The 25,356-nt window shown below is 40.8% G+C and overlaps 2 protein-coding genes across 9 annotated transcripts in view; one reads left to right on the top strand and one right to left on the bottom strand.

The window, feature by feature from the left end:
• The window catches only part of LYSMD4 (LysM domain containing 4), a 32,018-nt gene extending 23,983 nt beyond the window's left edge, over window positions 1–8,035 (top strand). Inside the window, exon 3 of the transcript XR_008299006.1 lies at window positions 3,971–8,035. The gene's annotated coding sequence lies outside the window, so the exon portion shown is untranslated. The remainder of the gene's footprint in view (window positions 1–3,970) is intronic.
• Window positions 5,315–25,356, bottom strand: part of MEF2A (myocyte enhancer factor 2A) — a 162,193-nt gene continuing 142,151 nt past the window's right edge. For 5 of the 8 annotated variants that reach the window (XM_053223622.1, XM_027067947.2, XM_027067942.2 and 2 more), the window contains 4 exons: window positions 18,683–18,706; window positions 14,495–14,621; window positions 10,717–10,843; window positions 5,315–9,384 (listed from right to left, as the gene is read on the bottom strand). In XM_053223622.1, the coding sequence (XP_053079597.1) occupies window positions 9,036–9,384; window positions 10,717–10,843; window positions 14,495–14,621; window positions 18,683–18,706 (627 nt within the window). In that variant the 3' untranslated portion in view covers window positions 5,315–9,035. The remainder of the gene's footprint in view (window positions 9,385–10,716; window positions 10,844–14,494; window positions 14,622–18,682; window positions 18,707–25,356) is intronic. The other 3 variants (XM_053223624.1, XM_027067949.2, XM_027067948.2) reach the window with 1 other exon arrangement.

The following is a 25,356-nucleotide window of genomic DNA, read 5'->3' as shown; positions in this document are numbered from 1 at the left end:
TTTTTTTTTTTTTGGTCTCTATTTAATTTATTTCCGCTCTGATCTTTTTATTTTCTTCCTTTTACTAAATTTGGGCATAGTTCTTTTTCTAGTGCCTTGAGGTATAAAGTGAGGTTGTTTATCAGAGTTCTTTCTTGTGTCTTGATGTAGGCTATGAACTTCCTTCTTAGAGCTACTTTTGCAGTGGTGCCTGGGTGGCTGTCGGTTAAGCATCTGGCTCTTGATTTCAGCTCAGTCATGATCTTGTGATTTGTGAGTTTGAGCCCAGCATCAGGCCCTCTGCTGTCAGCATGGAGACTGCTTGGGATTCTCAGTCTCCCTCTCTGCCCCTCCTTGGCTCGTGTGTGTGCACATGTTCTCTCTCTCAAAAATATATTTTAAAAAATTAAAAAAACCAAGAACTACTTTTGTAGTATCCCATAGCTTTTGATTTGTTGTTTCCATTTTCATTTGTTTCAGGATACTTCTTGATTTTTCTTTTTCTTCTTTGACCTATTTATTCAGGAGCATGTTTTTTAGTCTTCATATTTTTACTATTTTTCCAGATTTCCTCCTGTTATTAATTTCTGGTTTCATACCACTAGAGTCAGAAAAGATAGTTGGTACTTTTTCAATCTTTTTAAATTTGCTAAGACTTTTTAAAAAAGTGTTTATTATTTTGAGAACGAGAGAGAGTGTGTGTGAGCAGGGGAGGAGCAAAGAGAGAGGAAGAGAGAATCCCAAGCAGGCTCTGCACTCAGCACAGAGACCAATGCAGAACTTGATCCCACAAAACTGGATCATGACCTGAGTCATAATCAAGAGTTGGACACTCAACTGACTGAGCCACCCACGTGCCCCAAGACTTTTTTTTATGACCTACCATGTGATGTATCCTGCAGAATTTGTGTGCACTTCAGAAGAATGTGTATTCTGCTGCTGTTGGTTGGCATGTATTGTATATGTTTGTTTGGTCCACATGGTCTAAAGTACAGTTCAAGTCCAATGCTTTCTCACTGCTTTTTTATCTGCATGATCTATTGTTGAAAGTAGGCTATTGAAGTCCCCTTCTATGGTGTTCTCTATTTTTCCCTTCCAATCTGTTAGAATTCGCTTAATAAAATTCAGGTGCTCTGATGTTGGGTGCATGTGTGTGTGTGTATACACACACATGATTTTTGTATCTTCTTGATGAATTGACCCCCTTACTCTGTAGTGTCCGTCTTTGTCTCCTTTTACCAGTTTTGCTCTCCCTTTGCATGGAGTTATCCTCTCCTGCCATTCTTTCACTTTGAATCTATGTGTGTCCTTAAAGCTGAGGTGAATCTCTTGTAGCATATAGTTGGGTCACTCTTTTGTTTGCCTATTTTGTTTTGTTTTGGGGGTTAATTTTGTTGTTGTTGTTTTTATCCAGCCAACCTTTAAAAAAATTTTTTTTTAACATGTATTTATTTTTGAAAGACAGAGACAGAGCACTAGTTGGGGAGGGGCAGAGAGAGAGAGTGAGAGAGAGGGAGGGAGACCCAGAATCTGAAGCAGGCTTCAGGCTCTGAGTTGTCAACACAGAGCCCGATGCAGGGCTCGAACCCACAAACCTTCAGGTCATGACCTGACCCGAAGTCGGATGTTTAACCAACTGAGCCAGCCAACCAGCCTGCCTTTTGATTGAAGAATTTGGTCTGTTAACATTTACAATAATTGACAGAAAAGGACTTACTTATGCCACATTATTGTTTTCTGGCTGTTTATAGTTCAATTCTTTTCTTTTTGTTGCCTTCCTTTGGATTTAAATGATTTTCTGTAGCAGTATATTTTGATTCCCTTCTTATGTGTATCTGTTGTAGATTTTTGTTTTGGAGTTCCCATGAGGTTTATATAAAAAATCTTATAGATATCACAGTGTATTTTATGCTGATAAGTTTAATTTGATCCCATATAAAAAATCTACCCTCTTCTTCTCCCTCCTTTTACATTTTTGAGGACACCATTTACATTGTTTATTGTGTGTCCATTAACAAATTGTCAAAGTTATACCTCTTAATCTTTATCTAGGTGAATCCTTATCTAGCACATCACCATATTAACAGTATTAAGGTATTCTAAATCTGACTCTATGCTTATCTTTACCAGTGCATATTTCCATATGTTTTCAAGCTACTAATTAGCATCCTTTTGTTTCAGCTTGAAGAATTCCTTTTAGCAATTCTTATAATGTAGTTTAGTGCTGAGAAACCCCTTCAGCTTTCGTTTATTAGGGAAAGATTTTCTTTCACCTTCATTTCTGAAGGACAACTTTGCTGGGTGAAGTATTCCTGGTTGGCAGTTTCTTTCTTTCAGCACTTTGAATATATCATCCCACTCTTTTTGCCTGTATGGTATCTAGTGAGAAATCCACTGATAGCCTTATGGGGGTTCCCCTCATATGATTTTTTTCTCTCTTCCAGCTTTTAAAATTCTGTTTTTCATTTTAGATCATTTCATTATTCTTGGAGAACATTTTGGGTTGAAATTTTGTGGTGACATTACTTCATGAAATTGGACGTCCAATTCCCTCCCTGTGTCTGGGAAATTCTCATTAAGTTTTTCATTCCTTTCTCCCTCTCTTCTTCTGGGACGCCAGTAGTGCATACTTTCTTTCCATTATGTCCCGTACTCCTGTAGGCTTTCTTTTTCCTTTTCATTTTTTCTATTTGCTCTTCTAATTGTTTAATTTCAACTGATCTGCCTTCTAGCTCACTGCTCTTCTATTCAACTATGCTGTTGAAACTATTGAATTTTTCAGTTCATTGTGTTCTTTAGCTCCAAAATGTGTTTGGTTCTTTATGTTTTCTCTTGGTTGAGCTTCTCATTTTGTTTTTGTATTGTTTTCCTCATAGTTAAGTCATTTATGTGCTCTTTTGTAGCTCTGAGCAATTGTACTACAGTTATTTTGAATTCTTTGTCAGGCATTACCTGCATCTCCATTTTTTGGGTCCAGTTACTGGAGGTTTACTGTATCCCTTTGGTAGTGACCTGTTTCCCTCACCTTTCCAGCCTTTATGGACTGATTTTGGTTAGGAAAGCCTTTCACCTGCAGATAGGGGCACACTGGATCATGCTGTGACCCAGGTCTAGTGGTGCAGGGCAATAAATACAGGAGTACATGGCAGTAGTGGGTCCAATCGGGGCATGATGTCTCTTTGGCTCACGTCACTGGCATGCACACTGTTGACAACTGTGTATTCCTTGATGAGCACTATTGAGCTTCTCAGACATGCCTCTAGGGCCAGTGAGTAGCTAGGGACCAGGACAGGCAGCATTGGTGGCTGGAACCAAAGGTGTGCACACACTTGACTGTGGGGGGCCAGCTATAGGCACCTATGAAATGGCAGAAGTGACTTGAGAAAGTTGTAGCGATGGGTGTCAGAGCAGATAGCAAGGGCTGAGGCCAACTACAGGCTCCCTGGCATTGACAGAACTGAGTGCCTGCTGTCCTAGGACTTCACACTGTACCCGTGGGTATGCATGCTGCAGTGGAAGTCTGTGACAGGGTTCAGGTTGCACAAAAGGTGGGGGGCACGCAGGTTCTCAGCTGAAGGGAACAGCCATAGCTACAGGTGGGCATGGTGGTGCTGGCCAATAACACAAGGCAGGGCTTGATCTTGACATGCAAGCAGCTGCTGGGGCCCCATTGCTGGTGTGCCTGCCAGTGGCTGCGCTGGCACTGGAAGAGCTAGTGACAGACAGGTGTGGTGATGCTGGCCAGTAACAGGAGGCGGGGCTTAGTGGTAATAGCATCAGTTTCCTGGTTCTGATAGTAGTAGGATGGTTATGTAAACGTTAACATTAGGGAAAGCTGGGGGAAGGATATATGGAAACGCTTATTTTTGCAGCTTTTCTGGAAGTTAAAAATTAGTCCAAAGTAAAGCTTTAATAAAGCTTAAAAAGGGGGAGGGGGATTATACAGAGAACCCAGTTAGTACAACTGTGATTTTTGCTTTTTCTTCCCCAGCTGCCTTCGGCTGTTTTGGGACACGGTGAGCAGGTGCAAGATGTAAGAAAGTGACTGAAGTCTAGGACACGTTCTCTGAAGCTGGGCGAGCTACGAGTCAGCCTAGGTCGTCTGGGAAGCAGACACGGAGTTGGGAGCTCAAGATTTCTTGCAGGAGGGAAGGGGCGTGCCCCAGGCTGTGTGCGGCCATTGGCTGGGGGCTGGCTCAGAGGAGCTCGTCCTCAGCTCACACCCCGGGACAGCTGGGGATCGGGGCTCACCTCTTACTCTCTGGGCTAAGCACATTCTGCTGTGTGATGGCACTCATGCCCTCGGCCCCTCAGGAGTCCCTCTCCTTAGTGTTCCAGGAACACTTCACTTTGTGAACCCCCTTCACTTTGTGTGGAAGGTGGGAAGAAACACTGGTTTCCTCAGTTCTACAGCAGGTGCTGCTCTGACCCTGTAAGGAGAGACCAGACAGGCAGAGGGGAGCAGGCTGGGCCATCCAGCTGGCAGAGGGCTCCGACTGAAAAATCATCTTCTTGGCTGGTGCCAGTCGGACACAGAATCGGCTTAAAAGCAAGATAAAGCCTAGAGGAAGGCACCCGTGGGAGCTAACTAGGAAATCGCAGTGAATTGATTTTAAGTAGCTGCAGCTGTGATTAAACTATTTTTAGCCACAGGACTCCACCGGCTTTCAAAACCTGCTAATAAGAGCCTCACTGTAGCCAGCAAGTAAAACCAGCACAAAAATTTAGCTTTTCATTTGACAGCAAGAATCTGCTTAGTTAGGAGCTGGCTTAAAAGGCAAACCCAAGGAAGGGAACACTTTCCACACTTCCCAGTTTAAGACAAGTTTTCACACCTGTCACTTCTGAAAACAATTCATTTACTGAATCTGTCTTTTGCCGCTGTCTCAGTATCATGTATGCATTTTGGGTAAAACAAATCATCTCACCCCCTAAATTCAAAAAGACAGAACTTGCTATATATATCATCCGATCCCGTTTAGCAGTATTCCCGCCCGCCCCGCCAACCCTGGCTCATCATCTATCCCGCGAGAAGTCATTCCTAGAGCCTGGATGGCCTTACCGGGTCCACAGCAGCTGCAGTGACGGCCAGGCCCGCCGATGCTGGGGCCCGGACTGCCCACTGCTTCCTGAGGGGCCAAGGGCAGCCCAGAAGGGGAGGCCCCGGGAGCAGCTACGGGTGAGGCTGGTGAGACGCCACGGTGATCTCCTTGACCGAGTCTCAAGGTGAGTAAAGGAGATCTGCAGGTGGGAGAGGCCTGTGAGCAGAAGGGAAAGGAGAGGGACTCGGGGGGACAGAGGGGCCGACTGGCGGCAAACACGACAGAGTCTGGAGTACACAGGAAAAGCCAGTCCGTCTTTACTGTAGTGAGTGCAGGATACAAATAGTTTACAACAACCTCTAGCATTTTCTTAACCATTTGATAAAAAGTTCACTATAATATTTATTGTATAATGAAGAAAAAACAACACATTCAGGGAAAAATTGAGATTAACTTATTTTTCTTAAAAGGTTCATCTCAAGGATGGCAACAAAGTCCAGCTTGTGCCGCCAAACGGTTTTACGTGATCAAACCGTGTACAGCTTCTTGTGTGAACTGTTGACTACAAACATTTACCAAATACATAAATCTCTTTTTAAAAAAGCCATTTTAAATATAGCAAAGCAGTGTCTTCTTGCACAGCAAAGTGAAGAAAGTTTCTACAGAGAAATAAAAGTTTTACATTTGTAAAATCTTTTTCACATTCTACTCATCTAGCTTCTCATGATCCGACGCCAGGAGTTTTCTGGTTCCTTATTTACTATGTATTTCTTGTGCGCATGATGGTTAATCAAGAAAATATGTTAATGCTTTGTTAGCTGTCCTTATAGGTAAAGGAAATGGTAAAACATATACTGTTCTTTTAGAACAAACCCCTGATTTAGTCTCGAACACAATGGACAGAATTAGGGCTCAAAAGATGGAGTTTTGATCGGGACCATCTGCAGACATATGATGGTGGCTCTGCTCTCAGTGTCGTGCTGGGCGGCGCACGGAGGGAAACTGTACTTCAACCAGTGCGGTGTACTCTAAGCTTTTTTTGTTTTTGTCTTTTAGTAATAAAATACTTCATCTGAAGGATAAAATTTTCTTGTGATGGTGTCATACAAAACACATGAGTCTAAAACGGTAAGAAAAGTCGGTTCTAAAGAAACACCATTCGTGTCTTCCCCGCTCTGAGTTGGTTTCCACCAGGAGATGTGCATGTGTATGTGTTTGTACATGGTGTCTGGGTGAGGGGTGTCTGTCAAGTCCGTATGCTCCACGTCACACTGGGCATACAGGAAGAGGGTTAACAGTCAAATATTCACTTCCTGAAAACGGAATACATTGTTACTTGGTCAGTGTAATTGAAATACAAACTCCGAGCCTTGTGTACTATAATTTTAGAAAACAGTAGTTGTACTGATTATAAACCTGCATAGAAAGAAAGACTATTGAGATACAGTCAGAAAAGCCATCTCATAAGGCACACAAGAAAATAGACAGTAAATGTGAATGTGTTAACTCCTATTCCAATGTACAGCAGAAGTTCATGAACATGCATAAATAATAACGAAAGAATCACTTAACACTTTCAAAGCTATAAATGGTTTACAAAGTGGTAAGGATCATCTTGGAAATTCAGTGTTGGGAGACTGTCTTGTTTCAATTAAGTGTGACCTTATGAAGAAATGTGCCTGTATGTAGTTCAGTAAAAGAAGTACATTTTAACAAAAAACTAATCCTTTCTGAGGACGAGCCAAATGTCTATACTGACGAGAGGAGACGGCACATCACCCTCCCTTTTTTGGCCTCTATCAAAAATTAAAACAGAATTCCATTTTTTTTTAGTTGTGAACGCCACAGGTTTATCCTGTACCTAATACCTATGTGTCAGTCAGGAAACCTGGCTGATGATTTGTCACAAATAGCATTATGAGGAAATTGCCAAAAGGAAGGCAATTTAGGGGGAAAAGCAAAACATAAGTAAAAACTGTAGGTAGCTGCTCAATATTAAGTGTAAAATACAAAATAGCAGCAACTCTTAAACCCTTATTTTGAGTTTCTCAGGAAAGGGAGTATTTAAAAAATCTATGATGAAAGATATACAGGACTTTGAATTTTGTTTGTGGCACAAGCCCAGGAAACGCACGAACCTGCTATCACGCCTTCGCTGTCTTCCTGCAGGAGAAGTAAGGCCTTGTTCAGAAGCTAAGCTGAGTGCGGCACGGGCTCCATTAGGACGGCAGGCCGTGCCAAGGATCTGCCCACGAGAGAATTTCTCCCCACACCAAAGTGTCATTTCACTGCACAGAGAGTTCAGGATGGTAGGATTTTGTAACCAGCTGCATCATTCTATTTTAGAGGGTCAAGGAAGAAAAGATCCCTTCCCCCCAAAATTATTTCTCCCTAATCATTTACCACTTATAAAACCTTTGTGCTCATCTACTATTTTGCCATGATCTCTAATATTAGTTAAATTAGGTCAGCTTTTTCTACTATATTTTTTTCCTCACAAAAGGCAAGTTTTAAATAATGCCTTATAAAATCTGTTACAACACATTTTATATTTATGCAAGATGAACTTAACACCAGTTGTTTTTTTTTGCCACTTTGCTATTTATGTACACATATAAAATATATAATGATGCTCAACCCATACAGCACAAAGATTACAATGTAACATCACACATTCACCACCAGTGAGGGGAGAAACCCCTTTATACAATCCTCCGAAAAAGACTGGGCTAATAATTAAAATCCAAAGTACAGTATATTTAACAAAATAGTAAATATTAAACAGTGAATACTCTACTTGATAAGGATCTCGCCTTTTCCCCCCAAATTGGCGGCAATCCACAAAAATATACTTTTTAATCTGGTGACCATACAATACATAGGTACTTACATCAAAGGTGATAATATATTTAAGATGCTATATACACAAAGAGTTTGGCTCAACTTTTAATTTACATATAGAATAATAAGTGTTCATGGCTTTTTTTTTCCAAGGTTCTGCTTGCAAGATATTTTTGTTTTGTTTTTTTTCCCCTCTTAAAATAAAACTAAAAAGTTAAAACAAGATAAAGCTATTCTCTTAAAAAAAAAGTTACAACATACAGCTTTGGCTTATATAAATAATTCATAGCAGAATGTGTTCAAAAGTAGTGAATATAATTTTATATATAGTCATCAATTCATAAGGGTGTTTTCTTTTCTTTCATATAAAATATACATGAGCTAAAATCAGTTTCTTTAAGATATGAATGTAAAAAGAAACTTCTGACATAGTCCAATTATAACTTAATATATTAATTTATTTTGTTAATGCTCTATATTTCTAGGCTAGTATTTTCTGAATATCTCATGCGTGTTTTCTACTCTCTCTCTTTTTTTATTAGCTAAAGATCACTTCTCTGACCCAATACATTTTTGCACGTGCAAAACAGTTATGTGTGGGGCTTTTTTGTTTTGTTTTTTAAAATATCAACAGCCCTTCCCATGCACCCCTCTGCAACAGAGACCCATGCCAGGCTGGGTAATTAATATAAATGACATTTTATGTACAGTATTGCTTTCTTGGTTCCTGCTTTTCTACTGCTCTGTTCTACAAAGCATTTTTCTTAAGTAACTACAGTCACTGCACAGTTAAATAAAACAAGTAGGGGCCCTCTAGGTTTCTGCAAGCTAGTGTGGGAGAATCATATATGGGTACACGTTTCTCTGCAAAAACTGGTTATCTTATGAAACAAGTAGTCCAAGGAAGTGCCAGACTAGACTCCGCCTACAGGGTGCTTTGTTTGCCATGGGACGCACATCTGCAGATCTACAAGGCAGGTAAATGCCTGATTCCGTATGTGACACACACCCACACATACACACACTCACGCCCACATACATATATATATATAAAGGGATATATATGTATGTATGTACATATAAATATATTTAACTCATGTCCTTATTTACCAATTTAGATATGTAGGGCAGTTCACTGCAGTAACGCCACGTACAAACACCAGCCTGGAAGCCTTAGGTCACCCACGCGTCCATCCTCATTCGCTTTACAGAAGGGCTTTCTCTGTCTTCACTGTTCGGGGGTCGGCCAAGCACAATTGGAGAGTGGAAGTCGCCCCGCGGATCCTCCCGGTCACTACCGTCGTAGGAGCTGCTCGAGCTGCTCAGACTGTCCACGGGGGAGCGCCCCATTTCCTGCCGGGGCTGGGGGGGCTGGGGGGGCTGCGGCTGCGGCTGCGGCTGCTGCTGGAAGCCTGACGGGGTCATTCGATCCCGGGGAGGTGAAATTGGTTCTGACTTAATGTTGATGTTTTGGTTGGTATTAATGGATAAATTCGAACCCTGAGATAACTGCCCTCCAGCACTGAAGGAAGAAAAAAAAAGACGTTAAGTGGTTTGTGAGGGCATCCGTGTAACCAGAGTGTATTACAGATACCGCCTGACCGAAATGCTGTCAGAATTCCCCAACACTGGTTTTAGTTACCTCTCCTTGGAAGAAAAAGAACAGGACAAATGGGAGCTTTAGAGGCTAGTTCGACCCGCACCCGTGGTACTCTAGCAGGTGAAGTATGCAAAGCAGTGTCAGTGTCTGATGCTGTGCAGCAGAGAGACGAGAGAGGAACAACACGGCAGCCTGGGTCCCGCTTCCTCTCTTCCTTGGTTTCTTCAGTAACATCACCCTGCTTTCCAGGTGAGGAAATGGTCTTGGAAAGGCTAACTTGCTCAGAGTAGTACAGCACAGTGTGTGCGTCCAGCCTGTTCCCCCATCCTGAGTGCCAAGCCACTTCCACTTGCTTCTGTGGGGCTATTTTTAGGGTGTTCATCAGGATGAACAGACGCCTCAAAGGCCAACATGCAAAGAAAATAAATGAAGGAAAATAACCTTTGCTTTCTCTGTGGATAGCAGGGGAGGAATGGCAGGGGTTTGGTATCTTGTGTGTGAATCAGGCTATGGGGATTCACGTGGGTTGATCCCAGCTGGCTCGCTGCAGACACTGTACCTCACCAAGCAGAGTTCAACAAAGAGAACACCCCTTATGGGCAGGGTGAGGGGATCTGAGTGAAGAGAATGTATGGTGGTGCCCAGGGGGAGTCAGGCGTCGCTAGCAGGAAGGAGAAGGAACAGAGCCTTTGCAGAACCGGGACAGCAATAGGGCTGTGTAGCTGGAGAGCATGTCAGCAGAGGAGACAGAAAAGCACACCCAGCTGGCCTCCATGAGGGTTGGCCACTTATTTTTCTATCCCTTATCTAATCACCAAAGCAGAGAAAACCCCCCAAAAAAGTGGTAGGTGGGCCTGAATACCTCAAAGCTGCCTTTTTCCAACACTGGAATCAGATATAGGGGTTGGGAAGGAGAGCTGGGACCAGTGGCTTAATCACTGGTGGGTAGGTAGGAGGTGCATACGGGTGACATCGGTGCCACAGTGCCCCTTGGTTACTATGTGTCTCTCTACCTCCATACAAGAGAAGGCTTGCTCCCCGAATTTCTTCAAGGAATGCCTAGTTTGCTCGGTATCCAAGCTATTATCTAGAATCATCATAAAGAAAATCTTTTCTCCAAACACTTGTACCACCTAAAAAAGAATCACTGTAGGACAGTCATGTGAAAGTCAACAGCGTGAAGACTGTAACAGCTAGAAAAAGAAAGTGCACGGGTTGGGAATAGAGATCTGGGGAAAATTTCTAGCTACTCACACCAGAGAGCTGAGGGCTGCTTGTCCTAAATGGTGTTGCTGCCAGGCCGACACCTGTCCCAGAGACAGCATTCCCGGCGAGTTGAAGCCCTGCAGGGCCGACAGGTCCGCACTAGTCAGCGAGTAATCTAAAACAAGGAAAGAAATCTTGCTCGTGTGTGTAATAAGAGGCCCGTGCAAAATAGGCTTTTCAAATAGTAGCTCCAGAAGCTCCTAGCTTGAGAAAAGCCAGGCACTTCATAACCTAAAACACCACACAGGTCTAACCCCACAACAGTTCTTCTTCTGGGAGGCCAACAGGTCCTGGCTATATTTGCTTATCTGGGATTATTTCAGTAAGTTTCAACTTTGTACTAAATGTTTATAAGTTTAATGTCTCACAAGAAGTTGAGATACTTTTTCCAGTAAATAGAAATAATGAAAAGGCCATTGCTAAAGGATGTTCCTACATAACCATTATTTTAAATGTGCCCAGCACTACCCTCCGGAAGAAGAGGGACAGGTCAGGCTGAGTCTGGAACAGCAGGTCTTAGGTTCTTGAAGTACAAGGGCAACAGGAAAGACACGGCACCCCTTCCCATGCAGTGCCAAGCTCAGTGGCATAAATCATACATTATTACACAACTGATTAACTGCATTTGCTCAAAGTACAGGGGCTGTCAAAGGTTTCTGACTGCCTGAAAAACAATTTCAAGTTCATGAAAATACTTAAGTGTTACAAGAGTACAATATATAATATAGGTTATTTTATATGAATGCTTCAGACACAAGTAAGTCACTTCGGCCAAGACTTAGGACATTAGGTATCATTCACACATAGAGTTATTTCAGTTCTTCATTAACACTTGTCTTTTCCATTTAGTTTTAAAGAGAGGTGGCAAAAACCCTTCTAGTTTCAACTGCTTTTCCATGTCTCAAGAGAGGTATTTAAATAAGTTGGTCTTCCTAGCAAATTAACATCAATAAAAAAGGACCAGAGCGGAAACAGTGCAGGCGGTGCTCGGGTTCCGCCTGCCTCTACGCTTGCTCCTCATGCCATGGTCTCCTGACCGCCTGGTGCGTTCCCAGAGGCTGGTGTGGGGACACCCGAGCACCGCTGCCTTCCACAGCGCCCCCCTGTGCCTCACAACTCTCTCCACCTCCAGTATTCCCAACCCCCTACTTGCTAACTTGCTACATCCATCTGGATGTCCCTCCAAACCACTCAAATTTGACACCCAAGCTGGATTCCTCTTTTCCTCCAAACCTCCTCATCTTGATAAACGGCACCGACTTTCACCTTGTTGCTGGTGCCAGAGGCCCGTGGGTGTTGATACTTCCCTCCTACTTCCACCACCAACCACCAAGGCTGCTCAATTCTACGTACTGTCTCTCCATACTGCCTGAGTCACCAGCTCTACCAGCACCACTCCAGTCCGAGCCATCAGTATTCGCCACTGGGGCCACTGATCCAGCTCCCCACGTGGGTTCCTTGCATGCAGTTTTGCCCCTCTGAACACTGCAGTCAATGTGATCTTAAAACAACAAATATGGTCATGCTACCTCTCTGCTTAAAACTTTATGGCTTCCCAGCACTCTCAATATCCAAAATCTTCGACATGGCCTCTAAATTTCTTACCTCTACAGTTTCAACTCTAACTGCCCTCCACCATCCCTGTCCTCCCCGTCATGCTCCTATCTCCTCGTCTTTGTACACAGTGCTCCCTCTCCCTGGAACACTCTCCACACTCTGCCTGGCTGAGTCACCTGTGCTCCTTTAGGTCAAAGCTTCAATGCAGCTCTTAATATGACTACGATAAATTATTCCGAGAGCTGTCTATCCTGTGTCTTTCTCCCCCAACACTCCCTAAGTTCCACTACTAGCCACACTCCTGTTGTGCCTGGCCCAGTACCTGCCTCATAGTAGGTGTTTGATAAGTATGTGCTGAATGGATGCACGAGCAAGTCTAGGAAGCTGGGAGTGACCTTACTGATGGGCATGAGGAAGTGTCTGCATAACAACTGTTGTATTTTTTGAAATGTTGCTCATTTTTTTATCCCTTTATTGACCATCTGGCACGAGTCTGACTCTAAATATGTACCGAAAGCCAGATGATATACTAAAGAAAGATGAAAACGGTTATATTTTTAGAAAGGGCAACTAAATACATTAAAGATAATATGGTAAAATTAAGCCAAATACATGCTCCGAAAAAGAGTGCAAAGTCTAAGTTAAAAGAAGGAATCAAACTGAAGCCATGCGACTGATGGTTTTGAGAGAACAGGACTCCACTTTTATGTTTTGGTGAATCCTTCTGAACTTTTAGAAAAACACGTTCTTGCAAATCCAACTGCATTTCTAAAAACAAGCATAGTGGAGTTTCTAAGTATACTGAAAAACCCATCATGAAGTATTATTCAGTAAACTACTCTCACTTGAATACCAGTTCAAGCCCCATCTTCTCAGCTAGTATCCCTCTGGAACATTCTAGCTCTTAGATTTCCCTCTTTCCTCCTCACATGCTCAAGTCTCAGAGCACAAACTGCCAACCTCGGCCACTGAGGACTTTACCTCCATAGCTGCCATCTCATGTATGTCCTGCTCCTTAGCTGGCAGAAACTCGGGAGAAAAGCTATGTCCCTAGCATACTGTCACTCATACAGCTAGCTGGTCATCAGTGGAATGAAACAATTTCTATGAATGCGTAATCTCTTGTTTTACCCTAGATTTTGCACTTAGTAGATTCGGACATGTTTCTTTTTCATATCGATTAGAAAAGGTCAACATTTTTCTGAAAGGCTTTTTCAACAAAACCTTTTACAATTTTGTTTTAAGTGCACTACATGCAATTAAAGTGACAATCAAATGTATCAGTGGCCTCAGGGAGCTCCAGACAGCAGTTTGAAAACACCGTGCTAAAGCATTTACCCTGAAGTCTAAAATTAGCTGGTTTTTATTACAGTCTACTTAGAAGAATCATGAGAAGAATATACGCCCTATACTGCAGTCTCTTCATAACTGACAAGGTAAAATTTAACCGTTTCCTTCTCTGAAGCATCGGGTGCTTGCCTCTCAGCCGGTGAAAGTGCAGCCACACACCTCCTGCCTCTCCCCGGAAGGGTGGATGTATGTGGAGGACTGTCCACACAGTCTGCGCGGCTCCACGCACCCCTGCACTCAGGGCAGCGGTTGTAGCTTTTCTTAACACCGCCTCGAAATAGTGGATTTTAAAATGAAACGTCTAAATAAACATAAATGGGTGAAAAGCTCCTCTCCCAAAAGGGGAGTGACTGGCTCTGAGGAGAAACAAGAAAGGGCCTGGTCTTGCTCCCGGGGCACAAACACATGGAGGACAACACAATGTGCCCGGCACAGCGACACATCCACTGCCCTGCGGGGTCCCGAGTGCAAGGAGGCTCCGTCTTCCCCAAGCTGGCTAACACGGCATGAAGAGAAAAACCTCTTCCTTCAACAGCTGGGAAGAGTGAGGGACTGTGCGATGAGAAACGACGACAGTCCATCCTCCTCGGTCTGACGCACAGGCCGGAATTGTGAGAACGGCCGCCTGTTTCTTTGTCAGGGGGAAGTAAAGGTCGATGCTGGGAAACCATTCTACAGTCAATGTATTTTCTGTACATTTTTCAAAGCTAGTATTTGTTTTTTTTTAATACATCCAAATGTGAATCTAAAACACTGGAAATCATTTATTTCGATCAATACACTTAAAAAAAAATCACAAAAGCACATGCTGATCACAAAACAAAACTAAAATCCACAAAAGGCACGAGAGCAGGCTCACCAGTGTTGTAGGCGGTAGGCATGGCTGAGTACACCAGTCCCTGTGGAGGCAAGCTTGGGGTGGTCACAGACACGACTGGGGTAGCTAGAGGTTGAGTGGCTTGAGAACTGCTTATCCTCTGGGTATTCTGTGAGAGGGCAGAAAAAGTGTCATTATTTGAGTATTTATACTCAGACTTAGTATTATTTTAAAAATAACATTCAATTTAAAAGTGACATTTTTCACAGTTTTATGATGTGAATGTCATCATTTCTTAAAGCAGTGATAATGTGAAAAAAATCTTTAAAAATACTAATGGGAATAACTAAATGTTTAATTTCAAGGAACATAGTTAACTATTCATTTTCCCTTGTCTTTTTCAGAGTTTATTGATGTCGAGGATATACCCTTAAAACAGAAACTTGCATTATGGGTGATAACACTTTTATGTGTCAACATAAATAAGGACTCAATGGCGCTACAAAAACCGCCAGGCTACCTGAAATAAACGTCTGGGTTTTAAAGACCTGAAGAGAGCAAAAGTCATTTGTATATAGACAACGTAAGTCCATGAGTTTAGGGATCAAAACTACTTCTAGTTGCAGCATTTCCATGTTAACATGGTTTTAAGTCTTGGCTTGCTGAAGTACAGCTTGCTTTCAGATTTTCTTCCCGGTGATCCTGCAGTTGATGTGCCCGCACACTGCGCACACACCACTTACCCCGCCCCCGTACGTGCTCAGCCTCCTCCACTGTCAACATCACCCACCCAGTGACCTATTTCTTAGCAGTAGGTTCGGATATGCATCCCTCAGTCCCCAACTCTTCTGAAAGGAGAGGCTTTGCATAGAGAGAGCTTGTGACTAACACACTTTTTGTAGAGCTGTGAATGGAGCGAAATTAAATGCTTGCTGACTCCATCTACGTGGTATTCTATCTACACTAGGAATGAATTTTAAAAATCAACTATCGGGGCGCCTGGGTGGCTCAGTCGGTTAAGCAGCCGACTTCGGCCTCAGGTCATGATCTCGTGATCTCGTGGTCCATGAGATCGAGCCCCGCGTCGGGCTCTGTGCTGACAGCTCAGAGCCTGGAGCCTGTTTCGGATTCTGTGTCTCCCTCTCTCTGACCCTCCCCCATTCATGCTCTGTCTCTGTCTCAAAAATAAATAAACGTTAAAAAAAAATTTTAAAAAAAATCAACTATCGAATAACCAAGTCAGTTTAAGATGGCCACTCCAGTACATGTTGGGGGATGACAAGAGCAGTTTCTCACCACAGTGGCCTAAGGGAACACTCCAAAATGAAGATCAGAGGAACAGACTCCTTGATCCATGCAGTCAGCACACAAGAAGGCCAAAGCATATCTCCTCCAGGGTTATTATTATTTTAAATGAAATTATAGCCTGAAAACTGACATTTGGGGTCTAAGTCATATCAATAAAACCACAATTCAGTGCCCTTAAGATTATGAAGACTCAAGAGTGTGATTCGGTTTTCTCTATCACCATTTCAGATGAAGGCCTTTGGCCAGATTTAGATGCTTGAATGTTGATCATTTGATTAGGATCCAGATCTGTTTATTTTCTTTTTAGTTTGTATTTTCCACCCAGTCTTGAAGTTTCTATTCTAATTAACAAAGACCATTTAGTATGTGGCTATAGCACCTGGGTTTTTGTCACAAATTCACTATTTCCTAAGTAGGGGGGAAATCATTTAACCTCTCTTTGTACAGTAGGGAAGACAGTGATCTTGTAGTCCTACCTTGTGAAGCTCTATTGAGATCATAGGTGGGAAGTGCTTTGGTAACTGAAGTACTATACAGATGTAACACAGTATCTTTATTGTCCCAAGAAACCCTCCCAAGATTTCTATAACTGGTTAACAAAAAAAGAGGGGGGAAAATATATTTATTCCTTCTGACATAGGTATGCCCCCTGGAGCTACCATGAAGTAAAGGTGTTTTAGTACAGCAAGGCTGCTCAAGGAATCTATGTAGCCAGGCTCTTACCAGAAGAGTTTTTAGTGTAGGCCCCAAGGCACCAGTCCGTCTTTCCTCACTTTGGGTCAGAGCCATCCATGATTATATCTGAGAGTTCAAATCAATTTGAACAACTTCCTAAATGCTAATAGATGGGTGTTTGTAATTATTATTTTGGTTTTGACCACAGAGCTCCACATTTAAAACTAATTGAGTTTTACAGTCTGATTCAGCAATTAAAAACAATTTTAAAAAAAGGGGCACCTGGATATCTCGGTCAGTTGAGCATCTGACTTTGGCTCAGGTCATGATCTGACAATTTGTGAGTTCAAGCTCCAAGTCGGGCTTTGTGCTGACAGCACGGAGCCTGCTTCTGATTCTCTGCCTCTTCTCTCTCTTTGCCCCTCCCCTCTGCTTACACACACACACTCTCTCCCTCTCTCTCAAAAATAAACACCAAAAAAAATTTAATAGAGTCTGAATCAGCATAAGTTATAAAGGATATGAACTGTTTATAGTTTCAGGTTATGTATTTGTTTCTTAATTACAAATACCTTTTATGCTTTCTGCATTTTGTAGTTTACAAAGATTTAGAAATTTATCTTTGAGATTCTGTAACTGGGGGTGTATTTTAAGGAATGTGGAAGTCACTCTATGGTAACTGGGAAATACACTTTCATCTCAGCATCAAGTTAATAATTTTAATGAATTTTTGAGGTAGAGATATACTTTGGAGTATATAATTTGTTCTAAGATTTGGTCACTGGAAATTCAAGAGTCAAATACTAGGCAAAAGAACACAGCATGACCCAGTTTGGCCTGGTTCTATCCATGCCAGAGCTTCATCTCCATGGCAATTTCCTGGCATGACCTCCAGAAGGGGTGGTGTGTGTGTGTGTGTGTGTGTATGCGTGCACACGGACGTGCGTGCATAACAGTGAACACCAACATATTGGTTCCAGCCATCAAAAGATCCTAATCTCCATGGCATTGACTTTTCTGAGTAAGCGACTTGTGAAACCACTAGAGGGCAGCATATTGCTAGAGAATTGAAAGGAAGCACTCCTGACAACTTAAGGTAACTAGTCTAAGATGAATTATTTTATACTGAATTATAAACTTAAACTTCCGTTTTCTAATCATTACTGTATCACTAAATAAAGTATTTCCCCAGAAGAAAGTCCGAATCTACACATGATGTAATCAACACCACAATGTCAGCGAACTAATATATTTTAGTTTACCTAAATAGAAAACCACATCTAAAACTGTGAGTGATCACAAAGTTAAAGAATGATCTCTTATTTTAAGGACAGAGCACAGACAACCTTATCTAAAAAGAAAAAAACTGTGCAAAACACACCAGCATGCATATATATGTAATAATAAAATACAAATACAACCAACAGATGCCTTCCCCCCATGCTCTCATGCAATCTGAACACTTGTCCATGCTACAAACTAAAACATTTTCAAGTCTTTCCACCTTATAAATATCCAATTAGCAGCTGACTTTGAATTCATATGATCATTTCTGTGAATCTGGGAGTTTAGTTCCCAAAGAATAGATCAAATGAAAGTTCTTTTTAGTCAGATTTACTTTCTAGAAGAAAAGCCAATAGAAATCATTTGTTCTAGAAAAAAGGTAATAGCTACTTTTAAGAGCAATGTATCTCCTGCTAGACAAAAGTATAAAATCTGTGTAAATTACATTCGTTTTAGTAAACAGGGAACCCCCTTATTGTTCAGATCATCTCAGATAGTATGAAATAATTCCAACGCTGAAAAAGGTGACCTCACCAAAAATGATGTCATCTTTTTGAAGGAAAGAGAAATGGCACAAGACCATGTGTTACAATCTGAGGAACTTCTAGGGTGAGGTCATTTTCTAAAAACATGTTAATAATTTGGGGAACTATATACGGTATTTTGTATCTTTCCTTAAAAAAATCTTTAACAAGTGTCTTGTGATCATTGACAACTCTTGTTTTTAAAGGCTCTGTTCCAGTGTTCCCTTCAGCAAACAAAAGGGGTCAAGATACACAATTATACATAGAGAAACGAGACAGACTCTGTAGTTCCAGTAGCTTGGTTCAGTTATTCAAAGTGCTTGCAGTGTTTAGTAACTACAAGAAAAACTGTGTAACAAAGGGAACACTCATTAGATAAAAACGTTTAAGAGAATTAGTACTTTCTAGATCATTTGTAACTCCCTTCAGGCACACTCACCAACTCCAATTCCTCTTCCTCCGACTGTACTCAGCACATAAGAGGGATACAAGAGTTACTAAGACTGTTGATACTCAAAAATAAAATATTTCTTTAGAAAAACATGTTATTTGGACACTGGCAGTTACTTGGAACTCTCAAGAGATGATTATATATATGCAACGAATACAAATCTAAATTACTTCTTTCTTCACTGGTAGTTGATTTCAGAAGAAAGACAGGCTTTAAAGACACCACTCCCCCCAGGCTTCATCGGCTCCTATGCTGGCCTCACCTACACACAGCCAGCTGCTGCAACAGTATGTCAAAGGAGTTCCTCATCACGATACCAGTTTATATTTGAAATCTTGAGAATACTTCATCCTCCCGTCCCTAGCCCACTGTGTCACACATGTCCATTATTCATCTTCTAGATGTGTGCTCTTTGGTCGGCAGAAATTATTTTGTTTCCTTATCCCACAGCAGCTAGCACAGTGTTATGAAACAACAAGAACTCAAACATTTGTTAGTAACGATTTTAAATAACAGATTTATAGATCATCTACAAATACCATTTTCACAGATATAATTTCACTGTGGAAAAGCCACACTTATGAAGAAAATGAGACTGGAAGAGAAGTGAACTGATAAATCATGTCCAGAAAAGAGCTGAATGAAATGTATTCGCTCCTTTTCTCCTAAGCATCTAGAAAACATTAGGCTAGAAATCATCTGCTAACTAGTTTTTTCCTTATTTTACTTTGAGTAAGTCAAATTTGTCAATCTATGGAAGGTATCTTTATAGGCACCACTGATAACATGAAATCCCAATCTGAAAGCAAGTTCATCCGAAACACTATAAAACAGGGAGGCTGGTCATCTACTCTGAGAAATAATCACTTGGTCTACAACTGCTATTTCAAATATGGGTAAAATGTTCTTCGATTGTTTAGTTATAGATATTTTTACACATCTCCAATGATAAGATTCGCATCAAAATACTATGGGTGTGTGATGTATTAGTTTTCACTTTAACCTCAGGGAAAAGGGTGTAAAATTATTTATATGGCAAATTTTGAGTATTCTGCAAAGAAGCTTCATGATCTCTGTAAAAAAGACGAGCGATCCTGACCAGTTGCTAAATGCCTAAATGCAGTTTTGTCTTAAATTCTGCAGTTTACTGCTAATTCTTATAAACATATTTCTGAGTCTTAAATGAACCTTCCTATGGTTTTCATTTCTGAAAAATAGTGGTAGGCATTCCACATCTTGTTCCTGAAAGGTATATTTCTTTGTTATGTATGTATGTATGTAGTTTTCACTTGGTATCCTGACATAATTTTACCCTTAGAGAGCAGCTACAAACAGAGCATAGCATCACATACTGTACCCCAGCAGATCCCCCCCATCCAGGTTTACATTCCAAAGAAACATGTTACAGTTGTCAAAACTAATAAAAAGACCATAGCAGAAACGAAAGCTACAGACTTCACTTGGACTTCCCTGGTCTTCTTCACCATGTCCCTGTACTGATTGAGGACCAAATCCTGCGTCCCATATGCCCTTAATTGTCATGCATCCTTAGTCTCCTCTAGTCTTCGACAGTTCCCTCCCATCTTTCCTTGTTTTTCATGACCTTGATAACTTTGAAGAGTACTGGTCGAAAATCTTGTTGAATGTCCCACAATGTGGGTCTTTTATTTTCTCAGTTAGATAAAGAGCGTGGATTTTTGCAAGAATACCAAAGAAGGTGACTGTGACCCTCTTAGCACATCATTTCAGAAGACATGCCATCTCATTACCAGTGATGTCAAGCTTGATTGCCCGGTTAAGGTCACATCTTCGAGCATTCCCCACTGCAAAAATCACCACCTTTCCTTTGTAATCAACAATTATTTGGGGAGAGACATTTTGAGGATGTGCAAATACCCTGTTTTTCCTTAAACTTTTGCTCACTTATTTTAACGTCCGTTGACCTTGCCTGGCCTCTGTACTGTAGTGTTATAACAATGATTTGCTATTTCGCTCTTTCTGTTCACATATGTTAATGAGAATTCTTCTCTAAGGAAGAGCTGTCCCTTCTCCATTCATTTATTCAATAATTTACTCGTATCGGTAATAGACTTGGTATTTTTTTTCCTTGGGTAATAATCCAAATCTACTATTACTTATTTTGTTACTTAAACTGTTCTCATTTTGGCCACTGGGAACTCTCCTGAAAGGCTGGTTCCTGTGACCTTTTCACCTGCACTTCCTTATCCTCTGGCACCTCTCTGACTCATCTTGAATTTTCGTCACCCCAGCTCTACAATCACTTCTCCGAGGAGTCCTGATTCCCTTTGTTGGAGAATGTTTAGAGACAAAGATCCAGCACTAGCTGTACTCAGTTACCAGGTGTCACTGTTTCAAGGGCCTATCAGCAGACAGAGCTAGGAAACGTATGATGTGTACTATTCATGTGTATATACATTTATATTTCTCTACCTATATATGTCAAAAAAAAACCACACTGAAACTTCCAACTGCAACCCAGAAACACAGGGTTCACTGTAGCCTCCCCCAACCCCACACCCACCTTGCTTATAACTTTTTTCCCCCAAAAATGAGAAATCTGGCTTTCTCTATCTATAACGTATTCACTGTTTTGACTGTGTAACAAATTTACTATCTTGAACACAATGATTTCCTACAATTTTTTTGTTCTACCTAGAATAAAACAATGTCCAAAGTTACTGGGAGCTCTTTTCTTCCTCATCCCCTTCAGTGCCATCATCTCACCCACTTGTGATACAGTTATATTCACATGTCACGGTCTGCATTCAGTCTTCAATTCCCCTGGAATCCTGGTTTTTAACGGCATATGGTAAAAGTCACTCTGTATTGTATAGTTTTTACGGATTTTAACACAAGCATTGACTCATACGTACATCTAACAACACAGGATCACAGAATGGTTCCATTACCTCAAAAATTCACCTCAAATTTGTAGTCAACTCCTCTCTCCATCCCTGGCAACAACCACTCATCTGCTTTGCATTTTCCAGAAGGAAATGTAAATGCAATCATATACTATGTAGTCTTTTGGATCCAGCTTCTTTCATTTAGTAAAATTCATTTAAGATTCATCTATACTGCTGTGAATAAATAGCTCATCCTTTCTTATTGCTGAGCAGTATTCCTTTGAATGTTCCACAGTGTGTATAGCATCCACCCATTCATCTGCTGGAAGGACATTTAGGTTGTCTTCAAAGGTTTTGGCAACTATGAAAAATACTGATTTCTGTAGAAACATAGTTTTAATTCACTTGGGAAAATTCTCTAGGACAGAATTGTTGGGTTGTATGACAAGTATATACTGAACTTCATAAAAAGATATTGATCTGTTTTCCAAAGTGGTGTATGAGTTTGCATTCCAAGCACGAATGTGGGAGAGTTCTTGCGTTCTGCATCCTCGCCAGAACTTGGGTGTTTTTAGTATTTTGGTTTTGTTGGGTACTTTTACTTGGGTATAGCTGACACACAATGTTACATTAGTTTCAGGTGTTCGACACAGCAATTCAGCAACTCTATACACTATGCTGTGCTCACAAGTGTAGCTACCATCTGTCACCAAACAATGCTGTCACAGTATCACTGACTATATTCCCTATGATTTTATTTTTAAAAATTTTAGCCATTCTAATAGATGCATAGTTGTAGCATTCTGGACTCAAGTCCTTTACTGGATATGTGATTTGCAAACAGCTTCTCCTAATATTTTTATTCTCTGAATAGGGCCTTCACAGAGTAAAACTTTTTTGATAGTGAAACTATTTTGATAAGCATCAATATATCAAACTTTTCTTTATGGACCATGCTTTTGGTGGTGTATTGTTTTTTTTCCAATGTTTTCTTCTAGAAGTTCCAGGGTTTTTGTATTTTGCATTTGAGTCTATGACACATTTTGAGGTAATTTTTGTATAAGGTAGGAGTTCTACTTTGAGATTTTATTTTTGCATATGGATGTTGAATTGTTCCAACAGAGTTAGTTATAGCAACTATCCTTTCTCCACTGAATTGCTTTACTGCCTTTGCCAAAAACCAACTGAATGTATTTGTGTAGGTCTATTTTCTGGGCTCTCTGTTTTGTCCAGTGATCTACGTGCCCATTTTTGTGCCTGTACCACACATTCTTGATTACCATGGCTTTATAGCAGCTCTTGAAACCAGGTAGTATCTTCCTATTTTTTGTTCTTTTTAAGAACTTTTGGCTATTATAGTTCCTTTGCCTTTCCATATATATTTTAGAATTGGTTTATTGATACCTACAAAACAGCTTACTGTGATTTTGATTGGGATTAGTTTAATGTATAGATCAATTTAGGAATAAGCGACATACGATACTGAGTCTTCAAATCCATTAACATAATGTACCTATTCATAAAAGCCTTTGATTTCTTGCAACACTGTTTTGTAGGTTTTAGCATGCAAATCATGAACACATTTTGTCTGATTTCTATCTAGGTATTTCTTTAATTTTTGGTGCTATATAAATGGGATTTTTAAATTTCAAGTTCCAGTTAGTCATTGTTAGTATAAGAATACAATCCACTTTTATATATTGACTTTGTACCCCATGACCTTGCTAAACTCACTGACTGGTCCCAGGAGGTTGGGTTTTGTTTTTTGGTTTTACAGATTCTTTATGCTTTTCTACATAGATAATTATGTCTTCTGTGAATAGAGACAGTTTCATTTCTTCCTTCCCAAAATGTATACATTTTAGTGATTTTTCTTGCTTTACTGTTCTGGCTGGGACTTCTAATACAATGCTGAAGATGAGTGGTGAGAACAGACATCATTGCCTAGTTCCTAAATTAATAAAATACAGTATTTTCCCTTTATTTTAATTAAGCACCTTACTTGTAGGACTTTTGTAGATGTTCTTCATTAGGTTAAAGACGTTCCCATCTTTTCCTAGTTTGCTGAAAAATTTTTGTTTTTATCATAAATGCTGAATTCTGTTTACAGTGAATTATATGGATAATTTTTCATATAACCAGCTTTTGTATTCCTGGGATGAAACCATTTGGTTTTGATACACTATCCCTTTTTACACATTGATGAAAATTATTTACCAGTATTTCACTGAGGAGTTTATCATGAGGCATACTCACGTACTTATGTACATTTCCAAGTACAGTTGTGGATTTTTCTATTTCACCTTTTAATTCTATCAGTTTTTGCTTTATAAATTTTGAAGGTCTTCTGTTAGGTGCATATACATTAAAGATACTTATTTCTTTGGGGCGCCTGGGTGGTTCAGTCAGTTAAGCGTCTGACTTCGGCTCAGGTCATGATCTTGAGGTTTGTGAGTTTGAGCCCCAAGTTGGGTTCTGTGCTGACAGCTCGGAGCCTGCTTCGGATTCTGTGTCTCCCTCTCTCTCTGCCCCTCCTCTGCTTGCACTCTGTGTTTCTGTTTCTCTCTTTCAAAGATAAACAAACATTAGGGGCACCTGAGTGGCTCAGTCAGTTAAGTGTCCGACTTCAGCTCAGGTCATGATTTCATGGTTCGTGGGTTTGAGCCCCGTGTCAGGCTCTGTGCTGACAGCTCAGAGCCTGGAGCCTGTTTCAGATTCTGTGTCTCCCACTCTCTCTGCCCCTCCCCCACTCACACTCCATCTCTCTCAAAAATAAACATTAAAAAAATTTTTTTAAAAAGCTATTTCTTGGAAATTGGACTATGTGCTGTCCTTCTTTATCATTGGTAATATTCCTGACTGTAAACTCTACATTGTTTGGAATCATTATGGCTATGCTGGCCTTCTTATGGTTAATGTTTGTATGGTATGTTTTCTCTAGTGTTCACTTTCAAATAGGTATCGCATTAGGTGTAGGTTAAGGGCTTAGAACAGTGTATTTACGATTTGCCTCTCTGTCTTCTGTTGCCATGTATTTTATTTTTACATGTGCTAGAAGTACAAAATTCATTCCCACTGTTTTTGCTTAGAAAGCTGGTGATCTTTTGGAGCAATTTTAAAAAAGGAAAATGCCCAGATTCTGGTTTCTAATACCATTCTCCAATAAAAGGAACCAAGGTTCCTTAGAGAAATGCCCAGTTCTAGCACTGGGGCAGGAAATATATAGGATGAGCCTAGAGCATTTTGTACTACCTGAGAAATTTCCAAGCAACTCCCCCATGCTCCCCGCCACCAAAAAAACCCCATGAGGATGACTGTGTGAGAGAGGCACAGGAACCACCCAACAAGTCCTCAATAGCTAAAGCTAGAACAATGTGAGCAAAAGAATAAGACAGTATTGGTAAAATTAGGTATTCACAGAATTTAAGAGTATTATAACCCCAAGTATAAATGTCCATAAGTCCATATTAACATAAATTATTAAATAAATGAAAGTGAACAGATCAGTCACCTGTGCAGAAGAACTCCAAATAACTGATGTAGACATTCTGCCCTCAAGGAGGTAGAGCCTCACTCCCCACTCCTTAAGTATGGACCTTGCATAGGGACTTCCTTCCAAGGAGGACAGTTTGGAAAGGAAGAAGAGTAACTTTGCAGCAGAGAAACCCATGGAACACTACATCAGCAAGGTGACCAAGGTTACCATCAATAGTAATTACCGATAATGATAGATATGATGTGAAAAAAATGGCACTTTACCTCTATGGCCTTCCTCCCTGAAACCAATAACCCTAG

Source organism: Acinonyx jubatus, chromosome B3 (assembly GCF_027475565.1).
Source record: "Acinonyx jubatus isolate Ajub_Pintada_27869175 chromosome B3, VMU_Ajub_asm_v1.0, whole genome shotgun sequence".
Taxonomy (NCBI): Eukaryota; Metazoa; Chordata; class Mammalia; order Carnivora; family Felidae; genus Acinonyx; species Acinonyx jubatus.
The sequence above is the reverse complement of the archived record's forward strand: the minus strand, read 5'-3'. Positions and strand labels throughout refer to the sequence as shown.